The sequence below is a fragment of the Xenopus tropicalis genome, chromosome 1 (assembly GCF_000004195.4).
Source record: "Xenopus tropicalis strain Nigerian chromosome 1, UCB_Xtro_10.0, whole genome shotgun sequence".
Classification (NCBI taxonomy): Eukaryota; Metazoa; Chordata; class Amphibia; order Anura; family Pipidae; genus Xenopus; species Xenopus tropicalis.
Window position 1 is genome coordinate 92,818,365 of NC_030677.2, and position 20,402 is coordinate 92,838,766.

General features: G+C 35.1%; 1 protein-coding gene across 2 annotated transcripts in view; it reads left to right on the plus strand.

The window, feature by feature from the left end:
• The first annotated feature begins 2,041 nt into the window (after window positions 1-2,041).
• Window positions 2,042-20,402, plus strand: part of tmprss9 (transmembrane serine protease 9) — a 44,509-nt gene continuing 26,148 nt past the window's right edge. The window contains exons 1-5 of one of the 2 annotated variants that reach the window (XM_002940038.5): window positions 2,042-2,168; window positions 15,987-16,145; window positions 16,336-16,463; window positions 18,246-18,313; window positions 18,970-19,139. In XM_002940038.5, the coding sequence (XP_002940084.3) occupies window positions 16,004-16,145; window positions 16,336-16,463; window positions 18,246-18,313; window positions 18,970-19,139 (508 nt within the window). In that variant the 5' untranslated portion in view covers window positions 2,042-2,168; window positions 15,987-16,003. The remainder of the gene's footprint in view (window positions 2,169-15,986; window positions 16,146-16,335; window positions 16,464-18,245; window positions 18,314-18,969; window positions 19,140-20,402) is intronic. The other variant, XM_012955168.3, reaches the window with a different exon arrangement.

Below are 20,402 nucleotides of genomic sequence, written 5' to 3' on the forward strand. Positions count from 1 at the left end.
GTCATGCACCGTTTTAAGTTGCACTTATATTTATGCTATTGCACCGTTTTTTTTTCTTACAGGTAAGGACATGTCTGTTAACACTGTTTAAGGGATACTGGAATAAGAAAGCGTTAGAATAGTGTAATTGTTTTGGAAAATTTGAAGGCTTGGATCGTTGCTGCAATAGAGACGCTGAACCTTTAGGGTGGTGCAATAAGTTCAGCAAATAAAATATGACATTTCTAGTCATATTCATTTTTAGGGTTTTCTTCTCCTTTAATCTGAAAGTCTTATTTCCTAGACTGTTACTTTTGGAACTAGCAAATGTTTTGACCATTTTGCCGCACATGTAGCTTTGAATCTTTTAGACTTCTGAATTAATAATCCGAACTGAGGGCACCATGTATATGAATAAATGGCCAGTTCAGAGTGTTTTGCTGACTATGCAATTTTCAGCTTGGTGGGGGAGCAGCAAAATGCTCCAAATTGCTGCCTAAGATGGAAGGAGCATTTTGCCACCTGCCTACATATCACACAGATGGCAAAATGTTCTGACTCTCCATCTGTGCCAATGTTCTTCAGGTTGCCTTTTTCTGTGTTGCTATGGGAGTGAAACAGATTTGGTGTTACCTGAAATAAAACAAACAAAGCCACTTAACTTTTAAAATATATACCATTATATATACTGTAGCTAAAAACCTCTGATATGCCAGAAACCAAAAGAGCAATGTTAATGTTTGTGTAAAATGTATTTGCAATAATAAAATCTGTAAACTGTATGTTTCATATTTCTTGAAAGTTTTGAGTTTTTTTTTTATATAGAACTGAATATTTATAAAGTATAAAAAATGTTTTCATTGATAATGATATAAAGTAAAATAGCTATTGATTGTTGGCACTGCTATGTGATCTGTGGCCATTGAACACAAAGTTGTTACTACAACATACAGACATACTGCTGTATACAAAGAGCACCAACCAGACATATATTTGCAAGTGGTACCATAAAACAAACTATGAAGTATTGCTTGCTTTTTTACTTTTATTTTTGCATTAATACGTATACAGGTATGTATACATATTACTGCAAAAATAAAATACACAGAAAGGCATGTAAGACAGGGCTGGCTGGGGGTCAAATGCAAGCCACAGATGCTCTGCTGGACTGAAGATAACATGAACATATAAACTGTTGGTTGGGGCACCAGTAACAGGTTTAGGAGCCTCTGTAAAGTCATAAGTTATGCTATAAAAATAAAGAATGCCAGTAGTACCTCTGAGATGCCCAACATAATATTTAAAGCCCAGCAACCATTTCATTATATGTTGTTATTAGAAGCACAAAACAAGCAGTATGGCAGTTCTAACGCATAGCAGATACATAAATGCAAATAGGAACAATAATCTATATCCATATAATTTACAAACTGATAGAAACAATGACTATTTTTAACAAGTAAATGCTAACAAAATATATTACCAGTTATTTATATTGTCACATAATGCCAATAGATGCCCTAAATTTTGGGGCACAACTTGTATAGTAATAATGGTTAACTCTAAGTAGAAATACGTATAGGCTCAGGTTTACAAATACATTTTCTGCACAACTTCGAATGGAAGTAGAGCAGAACGAAGTTTACTGAATCAAAAACTCATCTAAACCCTTGTATTGCTCTAAAACTAAACTTGTGGTGCGGTAGGCATAAGGGGGCAGCTCACTCTGTGAGAAGCACAGGTAAGGATAAGTGGTGAGTGAATACCATTAAAAATAATTAAGTAACTATATAAACACAAATAAGTACAACAGAGATCCAGTTATGAAAATGCTACATGTTTAAAGGGTATTCAGCATTTTAAAAAAAATATGTATTTTCTTTACAACAGCAAACCATCTATGGCTTAACCTTATTCCATGACAAACTTGCTCCCCTCCACCCACGTTACAAAAAAAGGCATTTGTTCTCTTAAGCAGCCAATCCAGGAAATCCTCGGCTCTGAATATTCATAAGCCCACCAGCTCTCCTCCCCCCTTCACCTTTCAGGACAAAAAGGATCGACTCAGGTAACAGAGACAGTCAATGTAGAAGCTGACTTTTTATGGGACATAGCTGTGGAGTTGGGAACTATCCATTTAGGATACAAAGGGGGCACCAGTAAACTGAGTACAGGCACCAAAAGGATAGGTAAGAACATTGCTATCTTTCTAATGTTTCACATGGCTACTTTATTGCACCTATTTTGCCTTTATATTTCAAGTTTGATGTGGCACTTAAAATCTGTCCACTTGTGTTTTCATTACTATTTTGGAATTTTTAATCGTAACCCAAGCTATTGCTATACCAACATTACATATTTTATGTGATGCTCCAGCAGAGTTCACGTTTTACAAATCCAATTGCAGAAAATCAAAGATAGATAAAAAGCCAGTTAATTTATCTGATAAAGCATTAGAGCAAAGGGAGGAATCAGGCTCACAGCTCAGTCCCTTAATTTGATCATAATCTAAAGAATAACATTTAAAGACATGCATCTAGAATATGTATAGTTATGCAAATAACAATGAAATAATGTACTTTTATGTTTTAAACCAGTCTTACAGCTTGTGCAAGGAGTAATTTCCTAGTATTGTTTGGGAATTAATGTAGGCATTGTCTATAATCAACTTGCCTGTCTAACATGTCTATTGCAGGTGCCTTTCCCTGACAAACATAGAAATGGCATTCTATAGTTGTTTGTGTCTTTATTTGGAGGGGAATTACCTCCTTTTATTAAGGCTATAAAGGCAAAGAGTTGTGTTTTTTTATGAACAGCAAGGGCAATGACAGCATAGTGGGGAGCACAGTTGCACATAGTTAGTAGAGTAGAGGTGCTAGGTTTGATTCCAGGCAGGGTACTATCTTCAAGAAACTTGTGTGGGTTTCCTCCAGCAATTATGGTTTCTTCCCACTGTCTGAAACCATTCAAGCAAGTACATTGTTTCCTGATAAAACTGAACATAGCAAGTGTGAATGTGGTAGAAACCTTATTAAATAATGATTTATATGGATTGGGTATCTCATTCAATCTCTTTTAGAATTCAGCTGCACAACATTATACATTTACTGTATTGTATTATAAAAGGAATGAGTCTGTCTTTATGGCTTTGAACGTACGTCTGTTTGATGTTTTACATTTTATAGCTAAACCAGTGAAGGCAAAGCAAACCCAAACATGAGCACCATGCATAAAATATGCCTTGGGGCATCCAAAGCTAGAACTGTACCCAGTATCTTCTAGAGCTCTGATCAACTGTTTCATAGCATGTTTTGAGGTCATAATTATTTTGCAATGCTACATTTCTGGCCATGGTCTCTTTTATCAAACTATACTTCTTACTTATCATTCTACCAGTAACCCCCTTAAGTGAAAATCAAACTAAAATACTAGACAAAATTGAATATAATGTATATGGTAATTTATTTAGAGTAGTTACATACCCTGATTTTACGTTTTCCCTCATTTTATACCATTTTTTGGTCCCACCAATATATAATGCATAATGTATTTCCCTTTACATTTTTGCAGAATTTTTTCTGGTCTTCTGAAAAATCTAAAAAGGATGGGGGGTTATTCTGTACATAATGGATGAATACTGTCTAGTCATAATCACAAAGTAAAATTTGTAGACATACATCTTAGTATTTTTATATATAGCATTTATATAGCCTTACTGTTAATAAGGTACCACTACAGAACACTAAGGGGCAGATTTATTATGCTGTGTAAAAAACAGCCACAAAATTCACCACACATCATCAGGTTTCACTGTGTAAAAAAACAGTGTTAAATCGGCATAATTTTTGTACACGTTTTTTCTTCCGCCGGAACTTACGTAAAATAACGGTGCAAAATCTGGCATTCAGATGGCAAACTTCTCCATTTATTTTACACAGCTTTTTACACCCCTTTTTCGGTGATTTTCATTTTTCGGTTTGGGATTCAGGCCAAATCCAGCCTTTTTTTGATGGATTCGGTTTCGGCCGAATCCACAGTCCCGGCCGAACCGAATCCGAATTCTAATTAGCATATAGGTGCATATGCTAATTAGCATTCGGATTCGGTTTGGGATTCGGCAGAATCCATCAGGGTGGGTCTGGGGGTTCGGCAGAACCCAAAAAAGTGGGTTCGGTGCATCCCTAGTAAAAAATAGGCCCCTAAGTGTTCCTTAGTGTTTTTTTTATTATTAATACTAATAAGCATATATTTTAAAGTATGCACAACATTATTTTTTTTTATACAAGTTTGGACAGGTACATATAAAGACAGTACATCTGGTGGGCAACTGGGTCCACAAAACTATCATATATTCCAGTCTGTAAGTGTCAAGTTCTAGACTCCATGGCTCCATTGCTCAAGAGGGTCACCATACTGGTTAGCCTGCAATACACTAATATTGATTCCCTACATTACCTTCTTTACTCTGTTGCCTTATCTAGAGCTTAGGCAACATGTGCCTAAACTAGTGCCATAAATGTTGGCAATCAATGCACTATAAAATATAGAAAAAACTGCACCACCTTGATAAATATGCACCCCCGAAATAGAATAGACTACCTATTATGTGCTAGTTGTACAATAGCCAGCATATTTGAAAGCAGCCATTGCAGTACTATTCTTCATTTGCCAGGTACTATATGTGTGTGTGTAACACAGGGCACAGTAAAATACTCTCAGTATTGAGGGTCTTCAGTATTCTAAAAAAATGTATAGTTTTTTTCATCAGGTTAAAATTTCATTATTGTGACACTGTGTAATGGCTGGTGTAAAATTGAAAGGGCTAAATTTGATGAACTTTTGTACTGTTTCAACTTAAATTAACTATACAACTTTGTAACTATATACAATAATTTACACGACACAAAGGAATTGAAAAAAGTGGACTGCTGTATATTCCTTGGAGTAATGATGGTGTGGTAGAAAGTGGCTTGTGAGGTTTCTGTGCTTAGTCTAAATTCAATTTTTCATTATTTTTAATTCATTATAAAATAAATCTAATTCATTTAACACCACAATATTTAAAAGAGTATAAAGTTGTGTAAAAATTTCACAGTCCTCTCAGGGAAGAACACAGCATTTAAAATGCTGTTTCCTGTCAGTAGGCTTTGTTCAAATTCACGAGAAACACTTGCCTAAAGAAAATGGCCAGAGTGATCAAAACACTGGTATACTATGAGACATGACATGTCAAAGGAGAACAAGGAGTTGCCAACTGGTATATGTTTAATCACACCAAAAGGCTCAGGCAGATGCGTAATGGCTCATTTTATAGATCAAATAACATTAATCCTCATATTTTTAAAGTTCCAAGGCTAAATTAGAAATAGGTCATAAAGTAAACCCATACAGAAATTAAAACATGCAAATACCATTTAAAATGACCAAGTAAAAGAGAAACATTATCTGTACATGAAGGGCTGAAAGGTTTACTCTACAAAACATAATTCCACTAAGTGTAGAGCTATAAAATAAGAGGTAATTTACATCCGCAAGTTCAAGTTCAGTGAGCAAAGTGCAATTTGAGCCCATTCACCAGGATTCTAGTGTCAGTGAGGTCCCAAAGAGGCATTGCTCCTGACGCCATTTCACTGCCCTTGACGCAGATACTTGTGTGCTGCATTGAGGCAGGGCACAAAGGGAACCCTGGAGCTACCAACCAATTATGAGGTGGTGGTAGCTTCTTGGTTCCCCTGCATCAATAGGAACAGAAGTACTCAATTCAGAACAGAAGGCAGGAAGGACTTAGCGGCACCAAGGACGTGCATCCGGAAGTGCAAAGAGCACATTTTGATGCAAGTAACCAATGAATGGTGTTTAATTCACAACTCACTGTGGGATGTGCAAAAAGGCTTGCTGTTGTAACGAATGCCTATCATGTAGGAGAAATGTAGGATATGCAATGTTACAGAAAATATCAGGTATTGCAATATGTAGTGCAGTACAGTATTCTGTAAAACATAACATGTATAATTATACTATTTATTGCATTGTAATGTCCTACTTATCTGTAAGGATAATAGAACCTTAAACCTTTATACTGGGCACATAATCACAAACAAAGGAGGACACTTAGCGGCCCTTTCATTAAAGCACAAATTTTCGCTACTAAAAAGCACGATTGTAAATGGCGTGAAAACCTTCCTGGCTTTGAAACAAAATGTATGATGTTGGAACCCTGATGTAGGACTCAGTGGCACTCTACAGACCCAACCTGGCAAAAAGATAGTCACGATAAATTAATGAAATTTTCATAGTCGTTGAGAAAAGTACGACTTCGTGGAATAACGAACGTACCACGAAAAAATCGTGACATTTTAATGAAATTATCGTGAATATTACAAAATGTTCTATAAGTTAGAAAAAATACAAATTTTTCTCAATCATGTTCAATCGTGCTTTAATGAATGGGCCCTGTAATCAAGGTTTTAGGAATCTTAACCTCCCCAAAAACAAACCAAATGTGATATATATATATTCTTATTTCACCAAATAAAACTCTGTGGAACTAACTATAATTTTTTATTTAGAATGGGTCCTGTCAGTTCTGAGTTGTGTGTTAAACACACATTTGTGTTCACATTTGCATTCAGTTTTTTTGTGAATGTTTCCCAGGCATTGGGACATGCTAAACGATAACAGCCAGTTCCAGACTGATTATTGTCAGTGGTCATCTTAAACTCCCATAGGGCTCCTTGGTAAATATACTTTGAACTCAAAGGGTTAAAATCCTTGTACCAAAGAGGAGTTCCCATGGGTTTTCAGTTCACTCTCTGTTCTCAAACAAAAGCAATTGCTAGTGAAAAGACTGGGATCATAATATGGCAGCCAAAGATCCTGCCTCATCCTTTTGTTTGATGATATTTAGCTTCAAGGTTTCTTTTTATCTGAAAATAGGTTTTATTTCACAATCACTCCAAGATAGCTGAGACACAGGACCAGTGTCCCCATGATGATTAAAGGGCAATTCGTGATAAAGTTAAGTGACCAGTTCAGTCTTTTGTTAGAGTTTAGAATGCAGAATGCATCGTTATAAAGATGACTTTTAACTTTTCATTATAAAATCAATGAGATGAAGAAGGGAGATAACAACAAGTGATGTTTCATGAATAAAAGGAAAATAAATGATATAATATGTAAGAAACATTTCACACAGCTGCAGTTGATTCCATTTTAGAACTTAGTATCTAGGGTAGAAGGATACAAGCAGGTGGAAATAAAGATGGATTTAAAAAGAGAATATCAGTTCAGTGAGAACCTGTTTGTGAGTTTTTAGCTATTTAATAAACCTTATGAAGTTCATCCTATTTTCTAAGACTGAGACAATGAGTCACTATTGCATTAACAAGACATCCAAATGATCAGCCCCAAGCCTTTTCACCAAATACTGACATGGAAGGGTGCTACTTTCTGTAGAATGCAGTTGAGCAATTTCCCCCAACATATTTGGTTTATAAATTTGTAGCTAACCACTATTTACTATTGCACCATCAGGGCTTACTTATACCAATGTCTCATCTAGAGAAATCTAAATGTGAACTACACCTTTAATCAATAGAAAGGATTTGCAAGCTGCAGATTTTCTTTTATTAAGATTCCGGGTTTCAACAAGGACTCATTTCACCTTGTACACAGTGTTCTTTTAGGCTTTATCAGCCCTTAGCCCTTGTAATTATTCCATGTTAGCTTTCCTTGTGTGCATAAATACAAATGAAATCAGGTTCATAAACTGTAGTCTGTAGAGCTGTATAGCAAGAGAAATTCATCCCAAGGTTTAATATTACAATCATTTGTAAAATGTTAAAGAATGTGTAGCAATGTTCTAAGAAGTTTATGGTCCGTAACATTAGGTAGTGCTAATGCCTGCATCCCAGAATGACTGAAATTCCAGTAACTTATGCCTGTGCAAGTTACATATTTGATATGTTTGGAGCACAATGTATTATATTACCTTAAAACCATTGAGGTATTAATGTATATATAATTTACAATAACACTGTGAAAAGCTCATGAATATAGGTGAAAAGTTGTACTATTGGAGTGAGTGAACAACAACATGACATTTGTTGTCTGACTTCACAAGAGAAGTTAGTTAGAATTCCCTAGAATGGCACAAAGGTCCAGACTACAATGAAATACATATGAATCCGTCAATATATCATCAACTATCAATGTTCCAGGTAGACACGGCACCAGTCAGAGAAAACCTATACAAACAAGGAAACTCAGATAGCCTTGTCTGAAGTTAAACTCAACAAACAAGCACTGAGGAAACATCATTTATGTCAATTTCCTCTTTAAAAAATAAAAAATTGTTTAACTTCTAAGAGACCAATTTATTAACGTTCATATTTTTGCATTTTAAAAAGATGCATCAAAATCCGGAAAAATGTGAATGTAAAAATACACTTAAAGCTGTTGAGGTCAGTAGCAGTCAATGGAAGCTGCTGTCCTAGGCAATCGTTATTTGATTTGTGGCTCTAGAGGTTTTTGGGTTTTTTTTGTCTACAAAGATTTGCAAAAAATGTTGTGTTCTTTTCGTTTTCTTTCTGCCTTTTAATTTATTCATGCTTTTTCAATTCTGATCTATTACTTAATGCCTACACCTTTGTGGCTTTAATGTAAATGAGTTTATTCATGGTTTTAAGAAAAAAAAACTTGGAAATGAGTATTAATAAATGGGCCTCCCGTGTTTTGATCTGTGGATTTAGTAGTATGAGTAAAATATATCCAAATAGACATTTTAGTTTTTCTAAGTTAATAAAGTTATAGGATCTATTACCCAGAATGTTTGTCTCTGCATGGCATACAGTTATCCCAGTACTGTAAATAGTGTAGGACTCAAAAAATAACTGGAGAGAACTCTGAGAATATATGATTTATTTCTGTTTTTTTTATTTTCCTTTTTAAATATATGTTGCCATTTATGCTATAGCCTTTAAGACTAAAGTATCTTTAATTATCTTTTTATGCCTTTAAGCAAGTATCTTCAGAAACCTTTAAGGGTAGGGGTACACGGGGAGATTAGTCGCGCTGCAACAAATCTCTCCGCAATGCCATCCCACCAGCTAGAATGTAAATCACTGCTGGGATGGCATACGTGGCTCCAAGATTTGTCTTAAAAGGAAACTTCAGCAACTTCGGCAAATTGTGGCGCTGTGTATACCATACCACCGGCGATTTACATTCTAGCCAGTGGGATGGCATTGCGGGGAGATTAAGTCGCAGCATGACTAATCTCTCCGTGTCAGGGCCCTAATAGTTGAGATTAATTAATTTTAAAAAAAATGCAAAGTCAAAAAGCAATTTCACGCAACTTTTTTTATTAAAAAAAATGCAGCTTTCCTGTATGATATCAAGAAAAAACAGTTTCAATTTCAGGAAAACTAAATCCGAGGACATGAAATTGGCCTTCAACTACACGCAGTAAATAAAATATGTAATTTCTTTGTAAATGGTAAAACGTGCCTTGTTTTGGCCTTGCACGCCTTGCTGTCTGATTATTTGTATAATTTGGCCTGTGAGGCCAAAATGCAATCAACTGGCCATTTAGCCAGGTTCATTGCCACATTGTTGGCTGAGGTTTTGGCCATCACCTATTTTCTGATTATAGTAGAATTGGAGATGCCAATTGTTGCTATTTAAGTAACAAAATTTGTTGTGCCTATGCCAAGCTTTACTTTAGTTGTTAAAGTATTATTAGTAATGTGCATTGGCTTGCATACTACGCAATCATTTGGACTTATGTACAGTGACATGAAAAAACTACTGCTGTGAAAGAATAGTTCATTCTTCAATTATTCCATCCATCAACTGTTAAAAGAGAAAACATTAATCCAAATTTTAATGAGAAACAAAAGCACCTATCTGATACATAGGAGCATATTTACTAACATTTGTATATTAAAAAATTACTTGATTTTTTCCATAATTGCATTTTCCACACATTCAAGTTTTTGAATAGGTTAAGTGTGATCAGTTTTGTCATATAAAACACAATCACGTCTTTTTTTCTGCTAAGACAAAGGGCGGTTGCATTTTTTTCCCCTCGATCTTTATTTAAAAGAAATCATCAATGTTTCTTTAATTTAAAAAAGTCTGTGACTAAAAACATGGTTAGAGATTATTTTTTCCACAATATTTGCAAAAAAATGTAATTTCAATTTTAATAAATCATCCCCATAATATAACTGAAACTAATTTACTAAGCAATTGTGAGATAAAGTCAGATTTTTTCTTACTTCTAGATAATTTCGAGATTTAAAAGTCGGTTTTTACCAGAACTTGATTTTTTTGTTATTATTCCCAGGAAATTTTTTTTCGAGTTTTTCGAAAATAACTCAAATAAATAAAAATTCAACAGGTTTGATCTGTCGAGCACCATTGAGTCCTATGGAGGCTTAGAAAAGTAGAAGAATAGAATAGTCAGTGACAACTTGTCGTTCCAGGATAAATTAATCCCCTCATTGTTTTCAGTTTCACCCAGTTCAAGGGTAACTTAATCCCATCATTGTTTTCAGTTTCACCTAGTTTAAAGTGAAATTTAAACACATTATTGGTTTCCAAGAGTGCCAATGCTTCTAAAATGACTGCTTCTTGGAAAACAATAACGTGTTTAAGTTTCACTTGAAACTGGGTGAAATAGAAAACAATGGTGAAATTAACTTTCCCTTGAAAATATCTAGAAGTAAAAAATCATTTACTTTTTCTCAAAATTGCTAAGTAAATGTGCCCCTAAGCCTAGAAAAAATGAAATCTCTGAAGATTACAAATATTGGTCTGTGTTAGCTAGCTAAGCTCCGTAAGAAGCTCTAGGTAATCTTAGTCAGGTGCTTTACTTACCTTCATTTTTCAAATGTTCCTTTGATCTTTGATTTAGGTAGCCAATTTTTTATTACTGAATTAACCATTAACTTTGATAATATACCTAATAGATTACTATATATATATATATATATATATATAGTCCATATATATTTATATATAAATAATAACTTTTCTGTATTAATGAATGATGTGTTATAAGTCTATGAAGATTTTCATTTTCATTCACCTGTTTGAAGAGTTGCATGATACTTGGGTAATCCTTTCAAAGTAACTCCACAGCATTCACACCTCTGTGAGTTTCAGATGTCACCTTTCTGAAGAGTTACATAGTGCCATTGTGATTGGATTAGTGGAAGAGTATATATGCTGAGGACTTCCCATACCAGTCAGTTGAACTGAAGAAGCTGCTCGGATGAGTAGTGAAACGTCTTCAATGATTACTAAACAAGTCCAGTTGCTTCAAATTTATTTATACTAGATAGATGTGTTATAAATTACCATATGTATATATAATATATACACATATGGGTATATTTTGGGTATATATATTTTTTTTCATAAAAAGCACACCTTAGTGGCCTGCACCCACCTGTGCTTCCTAACATGTGTTTCTGAATGATACTTAAAGGAACAGTAAAAAAAAAAAAATGAAAGTGTATGAAAGTAATATATATAATGCACTGGTGAAAGTTGTGTTTACTACAGAACCCCTACTATTGTTTATATAAGCAAAGCTGTTTTGTAGCCATAGGAGCAGCCATTCAAATTGAAAAAAAGAGAAAAGGCACAGGTTACATAGATTCCCACTGAATTCTACAAAGGTTATCTGTTATCTGCTATGCAACCTGTGCTGTGCTTTTTCTCCCCTTTTCCAGCTTGAATGTCTGCCCCCAGGGATACACAGCAGCTTTGTTTATAAAAACTACAGTAGGGTTTCTGAAGCAAACACACAACTTTTATCAGTGCAGGACAGCAGTACATCATATTTGAATTACCACATATACTATATACTCCAGTATAAGCTGATCCGAATATAAGCCAAAGTACCTAATTTTACCTAAGAAAACTGGAAAAACTTATTGACTTGAGTATAACCCTAGGGTGGGAAATGCAGCAGTTACTGCTAAGTTTCAATAATCAAAATAAATACCAATAAAATTACATTAAATGAGGCATCAGTGGGTTATATGTTTTTAAATATTTATTTCAAAGAAAAATAGTAAACTAGTTCTGTAAGTGGAGAAGAGGGTCAAAAACAATATGGTATCAACTATAATACCTTAAGAGTACTACCCCCTTAGCTCAATCAGCAACCAATCTAAAACACAAAGAGTTAAAATCCTTCAAAACTATATATAGTTTATATTGAATATAAAATGCAAAATGGGACAGGTGAGGATGGTAGATGAAGATGAATTTGGAAGCGGGCCAAAGCACTGGAGGGTCTGGTTGCGGGTGGCCTAATTTGCACACAAAGGACAGAGGGTGCTAGTCTGGAGGGACCCATGGCACCCGACTTGAGTATAAGCCAAGGGTGACTTTTTCAGCTGAAAAACTAGGCTTATACTTGAGTATATATATGGTACTTTAAAACACTTTCATTTTTTGGTGTTACTGTTCCTTTAAGTTAGGGGACAGGTAAGGGACAGGAAGGGGGGTTCCTATGATACACCCTTTCATGAATAAAGTGCTGCCCAACATAGGCTTTGCTGTATTCATGGGGGGGCACAGGACCTCACAGCCAGAGGTGAGACATTGTGCAAGTTCAGCTTGTGTCTGTGTTTGTAGCACTTTACACTGTGCCCCACCATTAGTAAATGAGTTCTAATAAGTTTTTCCTTTTTTCCAAGATTAAGAGATCTTTCATACACCAGAACTGTTAAAACAACAGCCTCCAAAAATTTTTTATAAACATATGACGAATTTAGAGGGGAGTTATGGTTCCACTACATCATATAAATTAACAAATATGCAAATATATAAGGCAGCCTTTACAGAATAACCTAGGCCAGAATATTATTACATATTCCACATGGTGCATAATCACAGTTGCACATGGTGCATGATGCACAATTTACCTCAGTCCTTGTCTCAATGGTGCTTGCAATAAATTAATACACAATAATAACACAAGTAGAAATCCTACATAAAACCATAGATACACCAAGATGTATCAGATCTAATATTGTGTTTATATAACCATTAATGGAGAAGGAAAGGCAACATCACTAAGGGGTGCCAAAATGTTAGGCACTCCCCCCTTTAATTGCTTACCTGAAACCCCCAGCCGTTGCTCCTGTTAAGAGAAAACTGCACTGGCTGGGATGTATGTGGGCAAGTGTTCCTTCTTTGATCTTCATGCATGCGCAGTAGAGTAAAAAGCCAACTTTAACAAAAAAACTGGCTTTTTCACTCAACTGCACATGCGTCAGCCCCGGGATTCTCATATACCCTGGGCTGGTGCAGTTTTCTCCTAACAGGAGCACCGGCCAGCGATATCAGTTAGACGATAACAATCACTGAGGGGTGCTTAACATTTGCCTAACCCTGATGCAATAGCTATAGAGCAAAATATTATATTTATAGCATAGTATTAATTAGTGTAGTTATTAGGGATCTCTTGAGGTTGTCTCATAAAGGTGAACATGGGTAGAAAAGAATAGAATACTATATTTCAATATCTCTTGGGATCTAATTTTACAACAATGAAATTATCCGTTATCCAGAAAGCTCTGAATTACGGGAATGTCATCTACCATAGACTCCATTATAGTCAAATAATTAAATTTTTTAGAAGCAATTTCCTGTTTCTCTGTATTAATAAAACAAAACAGTGTACTTGATCCAAAGTAGGATGTAACGAATCCTTATTGGATACAAACATCTGGGGTTATTATATTGATCATATAGCTTTAATTAGTGAATCACTCAGAGAAAATGACTGGACTCTAAAACTGGCTACACACAAGGCAATATTGTAAGCCAAACAGCTAATTTCTAACTTAATTAGCCCATTTTCCTGTATTTGGTCCCAGAATGACCCAATTCAAATGTATTTTTCAACAACTGATTGTACTTCAGTTGGAAAAGTTGGAAAATCTGGTCTAACGATGATTTGTTTACCACAACTAATTGCATAAGATCATTGACCAAATGGTCTGTTACTGATCTGTGCCCCAGTTATCTGGTTACTCAGACAGATGATCCAAGACTAGATCAGTGTATATAAAGGTAAATTAATTTATTTAGAGATCTGACTGAAATAGCCAAATGTGACAGTTATGTGACCATTAAAGGCCTGGTTATTTTACTGAAATAGTTTACTCAAATAGTCGGGGGTGAATTTCACTATTGGCTCTATATATAAAATTAGATTAATAATTAGATTAAGCTTGTTAACCCAAACAGCTATAAAGGTATTGATATCAAATAGAATCATTACATTGTCGAGAAGTAAACAGGGCAAAAAAGTCCTGTTTTTTACCACATAATATGATGTTAAGTTTCATTTGACATGAATTGTTATACATAGTGCTAGCACTTTGACATGGTTTCTCTATTTGGTTAAGAAAATAAGCATGATACATGATATGTGGCTGCAGTTTCAGACTGTATAATGCCAAGATAATTATTTTACATCTTTAAAAATGTAGGAAGTTAGCTAATTCTTTTGCAAGCAAACAATATAATTCTCTAAATTGTGATAGGAAATTAACCTATTGGAGCACCAGGTATTCCAGTTCTCTGTGCAGTTAATAGCTCTTACCCATAGTTCCCAATAACAGGTGAATCTGCAATAATTCCTCTTTTTTCTTAGTCTGTGATAAAATCTGCAGCAGAGGGGAGGAGATGTCTGGAATTTAGGTATTTCCATCGGACAGCAGAGGCTGATTGAAAAAACTTTAACAAAGACCCTATTGTACCCCTATGTTCAGCCTCAATACAACTGCAGACTGTAAACAGAGCTGTTTTTTAATACTTAAACAGAAATCAAACATGGAAATCAACCATGGATTTTCACTACTAGCACTACCACTAGCAATTGGTAACCAGATGTACAGTATTATCAAGTTGTGGGCAGCTTTCCCATTAATTTACTGTGTGTGATATGCTATAACATCATCAGTAAACCAAACATACTGTTAAAGACCAACAACAACAACAAACTGTTGATTTTGCTCATTGGGTTAAGGTGGAGGCTCATACCCACCCAAAAACCACTATCCCAAATTTCATTTTGAACATTTGGGCTGGTTAAAGTGGACCTGTCACCCAGACATAAAAAGCTGTGTAATAAAAGCCCTTTTCAAATTAAACATGAAACCCAAAATAATTTTTTTATTACCACATCCATACCCATTATAAAAGCATTTGAAAATCCCAGCTGTCAGTCATATATTGCCTGCCCCGCCTCTATGCCTTAGGCATAGGGGTGGGGCAGGCAGTTACTTTCACTTTCAATTCAGAACTTCTTAGATGTTGCTGCACTGCTCACATTCCCCCTCCCTCCTCACCATGCAATTTTGTAACCAGTGCATGGACATGGGCATTAGGTTCCCCCATAATGGCACAGAAACAAGATATTGGCAGAATGCAATGCCTGCTTTGACAACAGTGTCCACAAAATGGCCCCTGCCTGCTTGCTGCAATTGTGAATTCCAAGGCTGAAGAAACTAAGATTAAAATAATTTATATAGTGTAAGTAAAGTTTATTTTGCTTGACAACCACAATAGAAAACAATTTGGAATTATTTCTTAAGGTGACAGGTCCGCTTTAACAATATGAAAATTGTATAACCTGCCCAACAATATCTGATCTTAATGCCCAGCTTGTGCTTATTTGGGGAAGTATATTACAGCTTCAACTGTATTTCAGAAACTAGCAGGCCTGTCATACCTTACATTATATAGACTTTCCTTATAAGAGCACAACAACTCCTTTTGAGTCTTGCTTTGTTGCGCCAATTAGTCTTTTGCACCATTTTACTGCACCCCTATGGGACTGGTTGATGTGTCTGGTGAAAAAGTAGCACTGCAACTAACTAAATTTAGTTTAAAACAGTAAATCAATCTTTTTAATAGAGTTAAACAGTTGCAAAGTGTTGACATGGACATAAGCAACAGCTATGTGGTTTCCCTTGGTAGATCTCCAGTTACTATGGCAGAGAAGAATGCAGATATTGAGCCAGTGCTGGATGTACAGAAGGCCAGTTTTCTAGGCACACCTTGCTGCAGATGGACTGTGGGCTTTCTACTTCTCGGAAGCCTTACCATCAGCATCACAGCAGCATTATTAATAAGTAAGTTAAAAGTGCCTGAGGCACTACTGCTCTACTGCTGATTAATTTGCCATTTTGCTAGGTCTGCATTATTTTAGTGTTAAAGTACTCTTCATTATTCTAGAAATGTATTCTCTTTTATTCTGTAAATTGTTTTTTTATATTTCAAGAGAGGCATTTTAAATAACTCACTGTACATCTCTGTCTTCAGTGTATTTAACAACTCATAGCCTCATTGTGGTACATACTCTGGAGGTACAAGGACTTCAGTATGATGCCAGTCTACAGAATAGAACCTCATTGTACCACAGGTATTTAACCAATACACTGCAGAGACTGGTAAGTTCAAAGTCCAAAGTTCAAATCTACAATATCTTACATATATTATGAATGTTTTAAATGTATTATTATTTAAATTAAAGCCAGTATTGTCAATGTAAAGAGTAATTCTATGTAAAGTTTGTTGTGAAAAACTCTAGCTATGTTAGCATTACAAAAACTGAACTGAATTTTACATGTGAATACACAAAATAACATTTATTTTTTAGACGTTTTAAATAAAAAAAATGAATGCTATAAAGTGTAATACAGAATTTAGCATTTTTCTGGTATACATTTATTTTTATATGTATTTATATGTAATTTACAAAGGTATACATTATTCCTCAGACTCAGCGGAAACCTTGACAGCAAGTTGTGAATAGCTGGGACCATTCCCCAAAACCTGTTAAGCTGGCTGAGTCATTCAAACTCTCCTTCACCATGTTCCATGTTGAAGCAATCAATTCAGAAACAATTCTAAGTACATTAGAGGGGATTGTAGACAAAAAGGGGGGTGTTCTTTTTTCCCAAAAGAACCACCCATTTAGATTAAAAGACTTTGAAATTGAAGAACTTGCATTTGAAGCAGCGTAGGTGGTTTTTCACAGTGAGGGCAGTGAGGTTGTAGAATGCCCTTCCTAGAGATGTTGTGATGGCAGATTCTGTTAATTCCTTTAAGAGGGGCTTGGATGATTTCTTGAACAATCATAATATACAAAGCTATTGTAAAACTTAAACCTACAATTACTGGGCTTATTTATCAATTTTCGAGTTTGTGAATTTGCGTTCTTTTTTCTAAATCAAATAAACTCGCATATCAAATGATCACTTATTTATTAATAAGGAAAATTTGTTCGAGAATCTGTCTTGCCTGTGACAACTCCCACTGACTTCTAGAAGCTTTTAGATGGTGAATTTTTATATTCAAGTTTTCGGTTTTTTTGCACTTAATAAATACCAGACATTTGAGGTTTTGGACCATAACTCCAATTTGAGTTTTTTAAGTGGAAAAGAACTTGTATTAAGAAAAAAAAATCAAACTCGACCGTTGACTAATCACCCCCTAACTGTTGATGTAGGTATATACGGTTTATGTATGTGAGTGTATAGATGGGTCTGTGTATGTGCACTGGAGTTTGCTTGGAGGGGTTGGACTTGATGGGCTTTGGTCTTTTTTCAACCCAGCTTAATTATGTAACTATGAAGCCCCTCTGCTTTCCATAGTGGGCACTGCACAGATTTTCTAGAAAGCAAAGTTAGTAAAGGTAGCAAAAGTAATGTCCCATAATGTATCACTTCAACATGAAACAATTTGAGGGAGAGGTTGAAAAGTGGTATCTTTTTACTTTAAAATATAGGTTGAGTTTAGGATGGGCTACTACAATTGTCTTTACAGCAAAGTCTTTCCTACAGTAGAAAACAACTGACAGAAAATAAATGATTCTTCTGATTTACTTTGGCAAAAAGTTAAAATATACAGACGTATGGTTTTTTTTCTCATCTACTCTCTAGATAGATCTCTACTACTCTAGACAGATAATAGATAGATAGATAGATAGATAGATAGATTGATAGATAGATAGTGCTGTTTATTCTAGAGCAGCACCGACTAAAAGCTAGGGGCCTAGATGCTAGATGTGTATGTTAAGGGGCTCCACAGGCTTCTTTGTATGATGACATCATTGTAACATAATTCAATGAATAATAATAATCTTCCAACTATATGAATTCAGTTGTTATATGTAACAAAATATGTTATATGGTGATTTACCAACTGCTGTTTCTCTAATCCTTTTGTAGCTCAGAAGCAGTTTCAGGAACACTGTTGCAGAAGAAATCTATATTGGATGTACCATTTTACAATACAGGTAAACAGATAAAAATCTGCTGCTTCCAGACTTGTGGATCTGTGAACAGTGTCAGACTGGGAACCCAGGGGCCCACCAGAAATCCTTAGACCCTAGGTGTTTGTGCAGATTCTCATTCATCCAGGTCATAGTTTATCTCTAGTAATAAGTCAAACCAACTGGACTTGCTGTGTTTTCTTGAAGACATTTCACCAGTTATCCAACTGGCTTTCTCCATTCTGAATTACTACTGATATATTTAGACCCTAGGCCCACTTTCCAAACTACTGTATTTTTCCTTAACCTACCTCTTTATTCTCCAAGTCTCTTTTATTTACATGCTAGCATATATTCTCCCATCTATTTCTCCTCTTTGTTCCCATTCAGAAATAGGGAATGACCATGAAACAGCCCAAATGGTCAAGTAGCAGGAGGGCCACTGGGAGTTATCCTGGTATCCTGGTGGGCCGTCCGACACTGTCTGTGAATTGCTAATGTTCCAAGCTTTAAAACTAGTTTCCCCTCGCTGAAGCTGTATTTATTCTGTAGAGACAAACTGAATACATGCCTACGAACAACAAACACCCTCCCGCAATTGTTCCATTAATATTAAATAGGAGACACTTATTTATAAACATACTTCTCAAGAACATGAGATTTGTGCTCTTTTTTTGCAGCCAAGGAAATGAAAGCATTATAGCTTCCATAAAATTACAGTTCCGTGCTTCTAGCCACTTTCCTGGCAATGAGGAAATAGAAGAACTACTTAGACAGGGCCTGGCTTCTTTCTTAAGAGGTAACACCATTCCAGTTCCCACATTTGGAAATATCTCAGCTGTACTTACAGGTAGTTTTATTTTATTGATTTAATTTTCTTTTTTACTACATTTCTATATTGTTACATTACTATGTTACCATGTAAACACTAAGGGGAAGATTTATCAAAGAGTAAGTTTATAGCTTAATACACAAAAACTTACCCACATTCTATTCCTAACTATGTGATTTTTAGAAGCATATTTATCATTGGGTAATAGTTAGAATTCACCATTTGCTAAATATGCTATAATATGATATTAATATCTAAGGGGATAGATAGAGTCTACCACCAGACCATTCATCTGCTATACAGCCCCCACAAATGGCAGACTGCTTTGTGTTTTTCAAAAAGAGGAACATAGGACAAGGGTGTGAAACTAGCAATTATATTCTGTGGGTCACCTTTAAGCAAGCACTTCTTATTTTGTTGACTGATTTCTCTGTAACATTAAGGCAGCTCCTTGTCCTTTGTGTTTAAAATTTATACTATATTATAAGTTATTTGTAAAAGAAATCAAAATGTTTTTTAATACAGGTATGCGATCCCTTATCCGGAAACCCGTTATCCAGAAAGCTCCGAATTACGGAAAGCCTGTCTCCCATAGACTCCATTTTAATCAAATTATTTAGAATTTTAAAACTGATTTCCTTTTTCTCTGTAGTAATAAAACAGTAACTAGTAATTGATCCAAACTAAGATATAAATAATCCTTACTGAATGCAAAACAATCCTATTTGGTTTAATTAATGTTTTATTGATTTTTTAGTAGACGTAAGGTATGAAGATCCAAATTACGGAAAGACCCCCTTATCCGGAATACCCTAGGTCCCAAGCATTCTGGATAATGGGTCCTATACTAGTACCTACATTTTTTAATACCCTTATGGAATGGGGCTCCTACAAATGTATGCCACTGATTTTAATTTTTATTTGTGTATTTTGTGGAAAATATTGCCTGCACCTTTTTTTTATCCACACTGATATGATGGCCTTTTGGGCAAAAAATAACTAATGGACTAATGAAACTTTTCAATGTTATATGTTCCTGTCCTGTTCCCGTAATTTTTTTTGTTTCTGTTTCTTGTACTGCAACTTTCATTTGTCATATGAACCATAGTAGCAGCCATTTTTACTCTAGACTTCACAACATGAAAATATTTCCTTTGCTTATTGTCTTAAAGGGAAACTTTTGTGATTCTAGTACTTTTATATATCTGTTTTGCAAATAGCTTTCATTACTTTTTTTTTGGTATTTTTATGAGGTACATTTTATGAGGACTTTTCCCACTG